The sequence below is a fragment of the Ursus maritimus genome, unplaced genomic scaffold, assembly GCF_017311325.1.
Source record: "Ursus maritimus isolate PB19 unplaced genomic scaffold, ASM1731132v1 scaffold_1, whole genome shotgun sequence".
Classification (NCBI taxonomy): domain Eukaryota; kingdom Metazoa; phylum Chordata; class Mammalia; order Carnivora; family Ursidae; genus Ursus; species Ursus maritimus.
The window spans coordinates 18667637-18680541 of record NW_024423343.1 but is presented as its reverse complement, the minus strand read 5'-3'; the positions used below and the strand labels follow the sequence as shown (position 1 = coordinate 18680541).

Genomic DNA, 12905 nt, shown 5'->3' with positions numbered 1-12905 from the left:
TCGTTCTCCATATCAATTGTTTTCTCTCCTCATTTACTCCTTTGTTCAAGTGTCGCGTACCTGCTCTCAGAACCACTCTTTCCAGGGGCTTCCCCTGCCTGTGGCTTGTCACCGGAGATTTTGGAGCTGTATCACGGAAGGAAGTACCGGAAGATCTGGTCTTTAGGTGACATGTAACGGTGTTAGCCCTGGCACTGTATGGATTCCTGCTTGCAAAATAATTACTGAGTACTTGTCTTTGTAGAATCACAATGTGAAAGGCCGCACCCCGAAAGAAATGACACAGTCACAGCACTTCAGGGCTGTGGTCTCCCCTTTCTCTACCACACATCTGTTTTGCATCCTAGGAGCTGTGCGGAGATTCTAACCAAGCCCCTCTCCAGTGAGAAAGTTGTCCGACCAGCCCTCATCTACAGCCTCTTTCCCAACGTGCCCCCTACCATCTATTTTGGCACCCGGGATGAGAGAGGTAACCCTGGCCAAGTGGCTAAGCCCAGAAGTGCCCCCAGGAGAAGGATGCTAGCGAAGTTAGGAGGAGGTGGCAGTAGGGTGCAAGGGGCTTTCCAGAATGGCCTTTCTGGTGCTCGGTTCCTTGCCTGGTTCACCAGTCTGATAACGGGGAACTTCTCCATGTCTGTCCCTGAGCTGACCCTTGTCAGCCCCATAATCTCATGCTTCATTCTTGTCCTCTAACCTTGCTTCTTCTCCCTTCCAACCTCCCTCCTGTCCGCGTTCCTCACCCCACTGTGGCCCCCCTTTCTGTCACCAAGGGTGTGCCTTTGAAACTCTGGCCTGGAACACTCCTTAGTGACATGTCTCGCTAGGGAACGCTGAGCAGCTGTGCCACCTTTCCACTTCTAACCCTGACTCTCCCGCTCTTCTTCACCTCCCGCCCCCTTTTCCCAGTGGAGAAACTTCCCTGGGAGCAGAGGAAACTGCTCCGGTGGAAGATGAGCACAGTGACCCCCAACATTGTCAAGCAGACCATTGGACGGTCCCACTTCAAAATCAGCAAAAGTGAGTCACCAGCCTTACTGCGAGCCTGTCCTCTGCCCTGACAGGTGGGCTCCGGATGGGAGGAGGGCCCGAGATACGTCCTGCTGTACGGGCGCCCTGGCCTGGAGTTGCCACCTCCTAGGAAGACGCAGCTCTGAAATCTCACCAGGCCGGAGCCTGGTCCTCAGAGTTAGAAGACAGAGAGCCGTTCTGTTCCTGACTCTAGAGTCTCATGTAGGACAGCTCCATGGTGACTCTTAGGAAACTGGGTCTGGGAGCTGTGCCCAGGTCTAGCGGTATTTCTGGGGCCTCTGAGCCTCTCTGTCCCAAGGACTGAGCTGCTAGCAGGACTGACTCCCTGATGTGCCTTCTGTAGGAAATGATGACTGGCTAGGCTGCTGGGGTCACCACATGAAGTCTCCTAGTTTCCGATCCATTCGGGAGCATCAGAAGGTAGGGGTCCTTTCTGGGGAGCCCCTCCCCTGGACTTCGGGCTAGGCAGGAGGAGGTTGGTGTGGGCCGTGGGGAAAAAGGAGATGACCACGGAGAAGCCAGGAACGTGCACAGAGGAGCGGAGGTGGTGCGGGAGGAGGGGGGCAGCGGGGCCCTCGCGGGTGCCATACAGCTCCGGGCAGCTGCAGCCCCCTAAAGACACTTTTCTCCTCTGGTGTGTCTTGGGATATGGCACTATTTCCGTGAATCATGTCTCTCCTGTGACTACTGTGCATTGCCTCTGGTCCTCCAAGCTGGATACGCACAGAGAACTCTGGTCTCATGTTGCGACAAAGGAGTCCCTTGCCCCCAGACTTAGCGAAGGCCGAGTACTTTCCTGTCTTCGCCCTACAGGCTGTTACTATAAAAGACTTAAAACAGCTTTTTCTTTGCACTTAAGGGGAATAATAGCATGTCTGGCTTAATCACTGTTCTCTGGCTATTCATGAGCTATCAGCTCCTTGGGGGCACTCCATTTTGATGTGTTTTGTTTGTGTTTTAATCATCTTTTGGTGAGTGCTCGGCAAGAGAGTACTTACCATCAGATGGCGGTGGGCAGATGGATCAGGAGCTCAGAGTGTCGCTAAGGAGGTTGGAAGGACACCCGAGAGTCTTGCTGTCTTCCTGGCCTCACCTCGGCCCTCTCCCTGCTCTCACCCTTTGTCCCTTCTGTAGCTAAACCACTTCCCAGGTTCCTTCCAGATTGGGCGAAAGGACCGACTGTGGCGGAACCTGTCTCGCATGCAGAGCCGCTTTGGCAAGAAGGAGTTCAGCTTCTTCCCTCAGTCCTTCATCCTGCCCCAGGATGCCAAGCTCCTGCGCAAAGCCTGGGAGAGCAGCAGCCGCCAAAAGTGGATTGTTAAACCGGTGAGTGGATGGCGGCGGGCGGCGGGCCGTGGTCTGAGAGTGGGAACGAGGGCAGCAAATCTCCTCTCCTTGCCACTTGACTTCTAGCCAGCGTCAGCCCGAGGCATTGGCATCCAGGTCATTCACAAGTGGAGTCAGCTCCCCAAGCGAAGGCCCCTCCTGGTGCAGAGGTGAGCCCGCCTCCAGCTCCCATCCCAGCCCTCATCCTCCCATCTCCTCAGCCCGGAGGTTCCCTTTTTTAGGGTTCTTCTGCCCTTTGTCCTCCCAGCCATTGACCCCCTTCAGCCCGCGGTGTTAAGGTCCTCACCTTGGGGACTGTTCGCTGGCTTTTGCTGCTCTGCCCGCTGAGCCCTGTCTCGTCGGCCACGTCCCTAAAGCTGGCCGTTCCCTGTGTAGGTATCTACACAGACCCTACCTCATCAGCGGCAGCAAGTTCGATCTGCGAGTCTATGTTTACGTCACCTCCTACGACCCTCTACGGATTTACCTCTTTTCAGATGGACTCGTCCGCTTTGCCAGTTGCAAGTATGTGGTCGTGCTGAGACCTCACCCCGACAGCTCTGGGGATTTGTTTTCCTGAGAGTGAGGGAAACTGGAGGACGCCAGGCAGAAAAACACCGCGTCGTGCTAGTTTTGTTGGCAAAGGAGAAGGAGGGCTGTGTTTGGAAAACCCAATCTTCCTTTCCTCCTGTGCGTCTCCTGTTACAGAGAGCACTTCACCTCTGACGCTTCTGGTCCCCAAATGCATGGAGCTTTTCCCCACAGGAAGCAGTTCTCTGCAACACCAGCCGGGTCCTGCATTTTAACTCCCCGTATGACGCTGGTCGCACCCTCCCCCGGCGGATCCGAGCCAGTCGGGTGCCCCCTGTGCTTCTGACTGGTCAGCTAGAAGTCAGAGGTTCCTGGGACCCCTTCTCAGCTCCCATTAGTCTGCCAGAGCAGCTTATCGTGAAAGGAGATGGTAAAGTCTGGTTACAGGCTAACAGCCACATAGAAGAGACAGGGTGAGGTGTCAGAGACAAGGCACAGGGCAGCATGTGTGGCAAGTTGTGCAGCGCTCCCCTGCCGCCTCTGGGCACCACTATCCCAGCACATCCCACAGGCTCACCCACCCAGAACACGCGCCCTGTGCTTTTGGGATTTTATGGAGGCTTCATCACGTAGGCATGATTGATCATTAATTCTGTTTTTAGCCCTTCTCCCTTTTGAGGGGCGGCAGGGCCGAAAATTCCAAGCTCCTAATCATGGCTTGGTCTGTCAGGTGATCAGACCCTATCCAGGAACCCACCCAAACTCGCCTCATTAGAACACGAGACACTCCTATCGCCCAGGAAACTATACAGGTTTCAGGAGCTGTGTGTCGGGAACTGGGGTCAAAGACCAATTATTAGTCAAAAGATGCTCGTAGTGCTCTTGCCACTGAGGAATTTACGTGGGCGTTAGGAGCTCTGCGCCAGGAACCAGGGGCAGAGACACACGTGTAAATTTCTTATTATAAATCGCATTGTCACTTGGGGAAGAGGAAACAAGAAGGTTCTCTCCTGCACTGAATGTAGGTGGGTCTTCCCGCAGAACTGAGGTGGGATGAAGGAGATGTCCCACGCTTCTCCTGCACTGGGCTGTTCTTCTGTATCTTGTGTCATCTCCCTTTATAAGAAATGAGTAAACATACTATTTTCCTGAGTCTTTTGAGTGGCTCATGATAAAGGAGCTGTGGTATTCTAGAAACCTTGCCAGCAGCCATACTTCTCAGGCTCTTGTGCGTCTGAAAAGATCTGTCTGCTTGTCCTCGACCTCCTCAGGATGTGGGGAAATGTTTGGACCTGTGTCTACCTGCTGTCTCCCTGTCTTACCTCTGCCTTTCTCCTCACTTCCAGGTACTCCCCTTCCATGAAGAGCCTCGGCAACAAGTTCATGCACCTGACCAACTACAGTGTCAAGTACCAGGCCAATGCGGATGAAACGGCCTGCCAGGGCCACAAATGGTACCCAGGCAGCGTCCCCGTCAGGCGGAGGCCTAGGGGAACACAGGGTTCTGGGCTTTGGGGAGGTTCAGGGGCTTGGTCAGTGGAAGATTGATGTGAAACTCAAAGGTTATGTAAACACTGGGCAATTCAGAATTGGTCTGTTTCCATCCAGGCTCCTATCTTTCTTCATTGAAAACCTCAAAAGAAGAGACATGGAGAGAACGCCTTTGGACCTCTTACTCCTTTTTCTTTTCTCTTTTCTTCATCACCCATTCATAGAATATAACCCCAGACTCTGCCTCCCTCTCCCCCCTGCCTTGCAGGGCACTGAAGGCTTTATGGAACTACCTGAGCCAGAAGGGAGTCAATAGTGATGCCATCTGGGAGAAGATAAAGGATGTTGTTGTCAAAACCATCATCTCGTGAGTCACACTACCACCCTGGGTGTGGGACCTGCCGCTGGAGCCCCTTTGCTCGTGAGCCTCCACACGGCTGCGCCCCAGACACTGACCACGCTGTGCGTCAGTTTCCGAGGACAGGGACTAGGAAGGAGCGGATAGAATTCTGCTCTTTCACTGAACTTCGTCTTCCGAAGCTGGCTCCAGATCAGAGGCATCTCTTGGGGGCTGCTTTTCCTGGGTTGTGTCTGTTCTCCCATCTCTAGGCAGCTCCCCCCGTCAGGGCAGCTGTAGGTAGGGCCCCCCGGGAATCGCGCTGAAGGCTTGCTTGGTCTTCCCCGTGAGCAGGTCAGAACCCTATGTGACCAGCCTGCTGAAGATGTACGTGCGACGGCCCTACAGCTGCCATGAGCTCTTTGGTTTCGACATCATGCTGGACGAGAACCTCAAGCCCTGGGTCCTGGAGGTCAACATCTCCCCGAGGTAGGTGGGTTCTCAGGGCACTCAGAGTACAACCCTGCCTGTATCCTCACAGTCCTCTTTCCACTCTAGTCTTGCTGACTTTGGGAAGACCTTTCCTGCACCAAAATTTGTGTTTTCCCTTCATGATCTGTTTTTTGCTCATTCACTCATTCTACGCCATTATCTCAAGATTTCTTTTGAGGATGGGGAGAGGTTATTAAAAGTTGCTCTTTTCAACTTGATCCCTACCTCATTATTTTCCCCTGGCAAATGAAGGTCATAGTCAGGAAGCACCCTGAGTGAGGTTACTCACTCTCTGTGGGGCAAGAAGTCGCCCATGATGGCGCTCAGGAGTCGGGAAGGCAGGGTATAAACGGGGCTGGCACTGACTCGGGCGCATAGCCGGAAACTGTTTTACTACTCCTTGTACCCTTTCCCCCAAGCCTGCACTCCAACTCTCCACTGGACATCAGCATCAAAGGCCAGATGATCCGTGACCTTCTGAACCTGGCGGGCTTTGTCCTGCCCAACGCAGAGGATGTCGTGTCCAGCTCCAGCAGCTCCGGCCGCTCCAGCGCCAGGTCAGCCTCCTTGCTTGGCTGTGGCTCGGCCGGCAGCAGGAGCAGCCCTGTGGGCGCCCCCTCCTGCTTGGTCTCCCGTGCTGCGCAGTCTGCCCCCAGTCTTCCTGCACACCTCTTCCCACGTCAGTGCCCCTTAAAATCATGCCTGGTTATGTTGCTCCCAGCTCAGGAATCTCCACAGGGCCTGCAGAATCAGCTTTTAACTCCTCACAGGGACATTCGAGGCCCCGGCCTCCTTTTCCCAGGCGCCCCCTCCCTCTACTCCTCTTCCTGGCTCCTGTGCTCTGACAAAGCAGTCGCTCCTAGAACCTCAGAGTTGGAAGGATCAGTGATTGATTCTCCTCTCTGGAATGCGTGTGGCTTCTCACTGTCCCTCCGTCGTGTCCCCTCCTCTGCTCATGGGGTTCTTCTTCCTGAAAATCCCCTCAGTCAGACCTCCCTGTTGGGACCTCCCCCACCCACGAGAGCCTAGCTGAGGGCAGCATCTTCATGAAGCCAGCTCCACATGGACTTTCACCACCACGGCCCCAAACCTCTTGGAACCACTCTGGAGGGCCGGGAGCTCATATTTAGTTGGGACCTGCTGTGTGTAAGGAGAAACCTGTAACTTATCTCCACCACAGCCCCATGAGGCTGGTATTTTTTTTTTTTTTTTTTAAAGATTTTATTTATTTATTTGACAGAGAGAGACAGCCAGCGAGAGAGGGAACACAGCAGGGGGAGTGGGAGAGGAAGAAGCAGGCTCATAGCAGAGGAGCCTGATGTGGGACTCGATCCCGGTACGCCAGGATCACGCCCTGAGCCGAAGGCAGACGCTTTAACGACTGCGCTACCCAGGCGCCCCCCCATGAGGCTGGTATTAGTATCCTCAGTTTATAGATGAGGAAACTGGAAGTCACTGGGATTGGGCAGCCCACCCATGGCTGTTCGGCTACAGAGTGGTAGAGCTGGGATTCCAATTCTGATTTTCTGGGAACAACACTGGCTTTCCCCACCATGCCTCGTAGACGCCTGTGTGGCTCTGTCTGTGGCTGTCACTTGACACCTGCCATCCCGTGAGCTCTATGGAGGCCATCTTGGTGTCTGTCAGCAGTAATCGTAGTGACGTGGGTGAGGAAACCGGGCAGGGAGTCCTGTAGTGCGCCCAGGGTCGCACAGCCAGTGCTGAACTGGGTATGGAGGAGGGTCCACCAAGTTCCACTAAACTGACATACGCAGCGATTACTCCAGGGTCCTTTTTTTTACCACTGAAGTGCAAGCCAGTGCGGGTGCCTCATACTCTTCTAGTTATTCCACGGTCCTTGGTCTCTGACAAGCGACTCGGGTAGAGTGCATTGCAGTCTCATCTACTCGAGCACCAAATATCTGTCCAAACTTCTTTGTCTTCTCTTGAGAAGGGGGTGACTCCCTCCAACAAACCACTGCAGCTTGGTACCCCAGTGAGTCCCCGGACCCCACCCAGGAGTTGTCTTCCGCCACCAGCTACGCTAAGAGTCCTGACGTGGACGCTGTCTCCGCATGTTCTCAGGGTGTGAGGCTGCTGACCTTACCCTTTGTTTCTCTTCCATCCACCGTGTTAGCCTGCCCAGCTCCCCCAGGGGTAAATGTCGAATGGCCCCGGAGCATTTCACTGCACAGAAGATGAAGAAAGCCTATTATCTCACCCAGAAAATTCCTGATCAGGTAGGAGATTACCCTCCACCCCCCAAGTGCCAACAGAAAGTTTCCCTGGTGAAACATTTGGGAGCCCAAGGCAAGCAGTTTTCCCTCTAAGACAAGGTTTCCTGACCCAGCTCCGGGTTCCCTTGGTGTGCAGGGACCTGCTGGCATATGCGTTGTTCCAGGAGAGAGTTGATGGCCTTTATCACGTGGTCAACCACCGCTCTTAGCCAGATGCTATACTAGCCATCCCCTGTTGTCAGAGCTGTAGACCCTTTGGGCTGCTTTCCTTGAGATGCAGTGAGCCCCAGGGAGGCTCGATGTCTTCTTGGAGCAGATGAGAGTAGTCGACCGAAGGCGGCTGCCACATCTCACCCCTAGATTCTGATCTTGACTCCATCCAGCAAACCTCTTAAAACCTCTGTGCTCCAGGGACTCGCCCAAGAGTCTCTTCTCCGACAGCAAAGCTCAGTAGGCTTGGGAACAGACGAGGTCAGCCTTGGTGTTCCCTTGGGAGTCCTGGAGCCTTAGGACCGCAGAGCTGTGTTCACTGTCCCCCAGCTTTTTGATTCTCTGCCTCCAGCTCCTACTCCTCTCACACGCTCTTGCTCTCCATTCCTTGTCCCTTAGGACTTCTACGCATCTGTACTGGATGTCCTGACGCCAGATGACGTTCGGATTCTGGTGGAGATGGAGGATGAGTTTTCTCGCCGTGGTCAATTTGAACGAATTTTTCCTTCTCGAATCTCCTCTCGCTATCTCCGCTTTTTTGAGCAGCCACGATATTTCAACATTCTCACCACCCAGTGGGAACAGAAGTACCATGGCAACAAGCTCAAAGGTGATATGTCCTCCTTGCCCACAGGAGGCCGTGTTTAGCGAGTGATTATAGGAGACAGAGAAATGGGCCTCCCTGATGAGAAGAATTGACCAGTCGATTCCACCCTCTTAAGTCCCACCCCTGCTAATCTTCTCCTAGGAGTAGATCTGCTTCGGAGTTGGTGCTACAAAGGGTTCCACACAGGAGCCATCTCTGATTCTGCTCCAATGGTGAGTGACGCCATTGCGGGGGAGGAGGACACCTCCAGTCAGCACCCTCAGTCCTCCACCTTAAGAGTCCAACATGGGTCGGACGTAGGTCCAGACCCTCTCACTTCTCCCTGGGGCCCTCTCTCTGTGTCTCATGACCCTTCCCTTTCAAGGGAGTAATGGCCTCCAGGATTCCCTGGCTACCTTTCTTTCAAGGGTCAAAGAGTGCTTTGTAGCCTCAGCTTCTTGTCTGAATCTGGAGAAACAGAGAATTTGTCCCAGATGGGCCCATGCCTGAAGGGTAGGGAAGAGGAGAGCCCCATGATCACTCAGACGTAGAGCCGGGAGAGAGTCCCAGGACCCTAAACACTCACGCCTGACTTCTGCCTAGCCCTTTTGGCCTCACCGCTTCCTTTGTTTTTAGTGGTCTCTCCCAACATCACTTCTGACCATCCCAAAGGGTGATGTGGCACTCGGTGCTCTCTCCAAATCAGAGACTGGCAAGCTGGGGTGAGTGCTGTCGGGGCAAGGGAAGGGTGTTGGGTGTGAGTTCAGGAAGTTTTCTTCTTCCTCTCTTCCCAGATGATGATGAGATCAGTGTTCTCCATTTGGGGGAGGGGGGTGGGGTATGCGGCCACCGTCTCCTCTGCCTGGTGGCTCCCCGTCTGCCCGGCACAGCTGAGCTGGAGTGCAGGGTTACCTGCACACAGCCCCTCAGCTCTGCCCGCTGCCTGTGGGCTCCTTGAGGCCCCCTCTCACACGTTCACATTTGCACCAAGCTCTCCAGCCTTCGGATAAAGAAGATGTATTTTATGGTTACCTCTATCTCCATCTACTTGCGGTGCGTAGCCCCTAATATTGTGAATGCCCGGTCCAGGTCTGAAGGCAGCTCACCGGCTAAAGCCCCAGCTACGCAGCGTCTCAGCCATTTCTTTCCCCACCTGTATCCTTCAGAAAACACAGCTTCTCCGAGGGAAGCATATCACTCTCTGAAGACGGGACCATCCCTAAGCCCAGGAAGACCCAAGCTGGCCTTTCTCCTCTCCCCGGGAAACCCAGTTCTTCCAAGGACAGTGAGGACACCAGCAAAGAGCCCAGCCTCTCCATGCAGATGTTACCTATGATGAAGTACTCTGGGCAGACTTCGAGACTCTCTGCTTCCCCCACCTCCCAGTCAACCGGTGACTCACTCCTGGCTGCTGTGAGCCCATGACTGGCCTCTCTCCACTAGCCCCTGCCTAGGAGCACCGGTGTTAGCTACCTCATGGGAACTGGCCGGCCGGCTGGCCGGCCAGCCAGCCTGAGCCCCAGCCCCTTCCTCAAAGTATTTTTTTGAAGTGGTTGAATTGCAGAGATGGGTATCTGGAGGGGTGGAAGGGTGGTGGGAATGGGGAGAAGGTGAGGAAGGTTCACTGGCTGGTACCTCATATCTCCACAGAGAAGCCACTGATGGCCACTCAGCCTTATAAAGCAGGGTTTGGTTTCTAACTTCAGAGAGCCGTGTGTGGTTTGTTGTAGACCTTGGTACAGGGAGTAAGTTAGAGCTCTAGAGGAGAAAATGCCCTGAAGCCCTTTGCCTGTAATTGAGGAGGTCCCTCCAAAGGTCCTCATCCTCAGGTCTCACCCTCAGGCCCCGCACCCCACACCCTCTCCCGAGAAGCCCCTTTGAGAAACCTTCAGACTTCTTCAGTAGACAGGGAGAGGCCATACACGATAAAGCCGGTTCCTATCATCCTAGCCCTCGGGGCTTCCCCTCCTCCATCTACTCAGCAGCCAGTAGTCCTGAGCCTTCTCTCTCTTGGGTGTTAGTGCTTAGCACTCTGTGAGGTGAGAGGTCTTGTGAGCTTTGCAAATTGCCTGCGGCCCCAGGGAAGGAGCCCAGGTAATCCCAGTTGCTGTTGTCTGTGTCCGTGCATCGAAGGACACCGTCCAGGGGGAGGGCGGCAGGAGCTGTGATTTCCCCACAACACAGGGAGACTCGGGTTCTGCTTACTCCCTTCACTGTCTCTGATGAGCGGGGTCTGGCTCACAGGTCACGAGGGCAAGCAGGAGCAGTCACCCCTGTAGTATGGCCTTCTAGTCGGACCGCCGACGAAACTCTTGTAGTCTTAACTGAATCTGCCTCCCTCCCCAGCACTCAGTAGAATGGCGAGTGTGGGAAAAGGTTGACCAAGTGAACTGTGCTTACGAAGAACACGAGCTCCTCTCCTGGGGCAGAGTGGCGTCCAGGGGAAGGACACGGTGTGATAGGGCGGGTCAGAAAGGTGCTTTCACCTCGAACTGTGCTCCTGCTCGAGCCAGCACTTCCTGGTAGCTCGCTCCCTCCCCAGCCCCATGGTCTCTTTGCTTTGCTTTTCTAGCAGTGGTGCCCAGCGAGCAGCCACCTGGCCTCGGGCTCTCTGCCTTCATTCTCTCGGAGTTTTGGAAAGACGATTACCCTGCTTCGTGGCTCCTGGAGCTCTAAGTGGCGAGTTGGGATGGAGCCATGGAAGAGTCACTGAGAGGCCTGCCTGGGTTCAAGGCCACCCAGCAGATGGCTCCGCTGGCCAGTCTGAAGGCCATGTTGACAATTGTGAAGAAAGCTTGGTGGCAAAGTCCTGGGGCAGCACCTGCTGCAAGGACATCAGAGTCAGGCCCAGCGGGATAGGCATTCTGGTTCAGTCCCTTCCGATAGAATTGAAGCCAGCTCCCCCGTGTCCTACCTGCATGCAGTACCCTAGTGCCATGTCAAACATGTGACGAGGGCAGGACGTGGCCTTCCTAACAAAGCTGGCCACCTGCTTCAGTACTTTTGGAGTGGCTGGTCCAGGGCGAGGCTTCGGTCCGGAGGCCCGGCTGCACTGGTTTACTCCTTGGAAAGCAACTTCAGGCCTTCGGCCCGCCATCTGAGAGTCCCCAGGAGGCATCCCTGTAACGAGAGGAGACCAGTGTTGCGGCAGCGTGGGCATCAGGGGTGGGAGGAGGGCTTACTCAGTTAAGTAAGGGATGAAAATAAGTGTCCTTAATAGTTGAAAGCATGTTTATACAGATTATTTTTAATTTCCATCCCATCATCTGAAGGTGTGGGTGTTTTACTGGATGGGAGAAAGGAATGGGCTTATATTCCCCCTTCCCCCTTGAGAGAAATTGAATCTTGCTTAAGCATTCAGCATACATGTTTAGCAATGAATACCCACGGTATAAGGTATTCAGCTAAATAAGGACTTTGGGAGAAGTAATGAAATTTTTCGACAGTTTAACTTTGGAGCTGTAGTACGGTAAGTGTCAGAACGTGTTCGCTGTTTTTCTGAGTTGGTAACTTACACCCAGTCCCTGTCTGGAGACGGGAGAAATACAGGGAATTTCTGGATCAATGGAGTAGGGATTGGGGTGGGGACGTGGAGGGTGGCCACTATTCCCGTTCACTTCAGATTCACTCAGGATCAGAAACTAATTCAGGGGGCGCCTGGGTGGCACAGCGGTTGGGCGTCTGCCTTCGGTTCAGGGCGTGATCCCGGCGATCTGGGATCGAGCCCCACATCAGGCTCTTCCGCTGTGGGCCTGCTTCTTCCTCTCCCACTCCCCCTGCTTGTGTTCCCTCTCTCACTGGCTGTCTCTATCTCTGTCAAATAAATAAATAAAATCTTTAAAAAAAAAAAAAAAGAAAAACTAATTCAGAATGAATACTAATGAAGAGGTGACGTTGTGAGAGGAAGAGAGCACGGACCTCGTAGTCTGACCTCGGGTTCTAATCTCAGTTCTGCTGTATGACCTTGGGCATGTCATCTAACTTTTTAAAGTCAGGTGTTTAAGATTTTATTTTAGAACACTTGATTGGTGGGGGGCAGGAGGCAGAGGGAGAGAGAGAGAACCTCAAGCAGACTCCACGCTAAGCGTGAAGCTTAATGGGGTGCTCAGTCCCATGACCCCGAGATCACCACCTGAGCCAAAACCAAGAGTTGGATGCCCAAGCGATGGAGCTACCCAGGCACCCTTAAAGTCAGGTATTTTAAATAAGATGAAAATAATACCTACATTGCAGGGCTGTGAAAATTAAGTAAGTACTTAGGACGTAAAGGGAACTTAATACATGGTTACTCCTTTCTCCATTTGCTGTCCAAGCCCTGTTCCTTGACTAGGGGAAGGCAGGCAAGAAATGTAAAGCCCTTTCCACAAGGGAAGTGAAGCAGCTGAGACATTTTAGAGGTGAGGAAAGCCAGAACAGGCTTATATAATACCTCATCACCCCCACACAAACACTACCAGCATGATTCATTCTGATTTACTCTTCATTGGGGGTTTCTTTGGTTAATATTTTACAGAATACTTGGGGTACCTGGATGGCTCAGTTGGTTAAATGTCTGCCTTCGGCTCAGGTCATGATTCCAAGGTCCTGGGATCGAGCCCCGCATCAGGCTCCCTGCTCAGTGGAAAGCTTGCTTCTCCCTCTGCCTGCCACTCCCCCTGCTTGTGTG

General features: G+C 53.7%; 1 protein-coding gene across 2 annotated transcripts in view; it reads left to right on the top strand.

The window, feature by feature from the left end:
- TTLL4 (tubulin tyrosine ligase like 4) overlaps positions 1-9939 on the top strand; it is a 37373-nt gene extending 27434 nt beyond the window's left edge. Inside the window, exons 5-19 of one of the 2 annotated variants that reach the window (XM_040640551.1) lie at positions 348-469; positions 907-1017; positions 1373-1449; positions 2164-2355; positions 2443-2525; positions 2752-2880; positions 4233-4340; positions 4646-4744; positions 5069-5203; positions 5626-5763; positions 7344-7446; positions 8053-8263; positions 8402-8472; positions 8876-8961; positions 9406-9939. In XM_040640551.1, the coding sequence (XP_040496485.1) occupies positions 348-469; positions 907-1017; positions 1373-1449; positions 2164-2355; positions 2443-2525; positions 2752-2880; positions 4233-4340; positions 4646-4744; positions 5069-5203; positions 5626-5763; positions 7344-7446; positions 8053-8263; positions 8402-8472; positions 8876-8961; positions 9406-9664 (1924 nt within the window). In that variant the 3' untranslated portion in view covers positions 9665-9939. Of the gene's footprint in view, positions 1-347; positions 470-906; positions 1018-1372; positions 1450-2163; positions 2356-2442; positions 2526-2751; positions 2881-4232; positions 4341-4645; positions 4745-5068; positions 5204-5625; positions 5764-7343; positions 7447-8052; positions 8264-8401; positions 8473-8875; positions 8962-9328 lie in introns of both variants that reach the window. The other variant, XM_040640554.1, reaches the window with a different exon arrangement.
- Positions 9940-12905: the final 2966 nt, after the last annotated feature.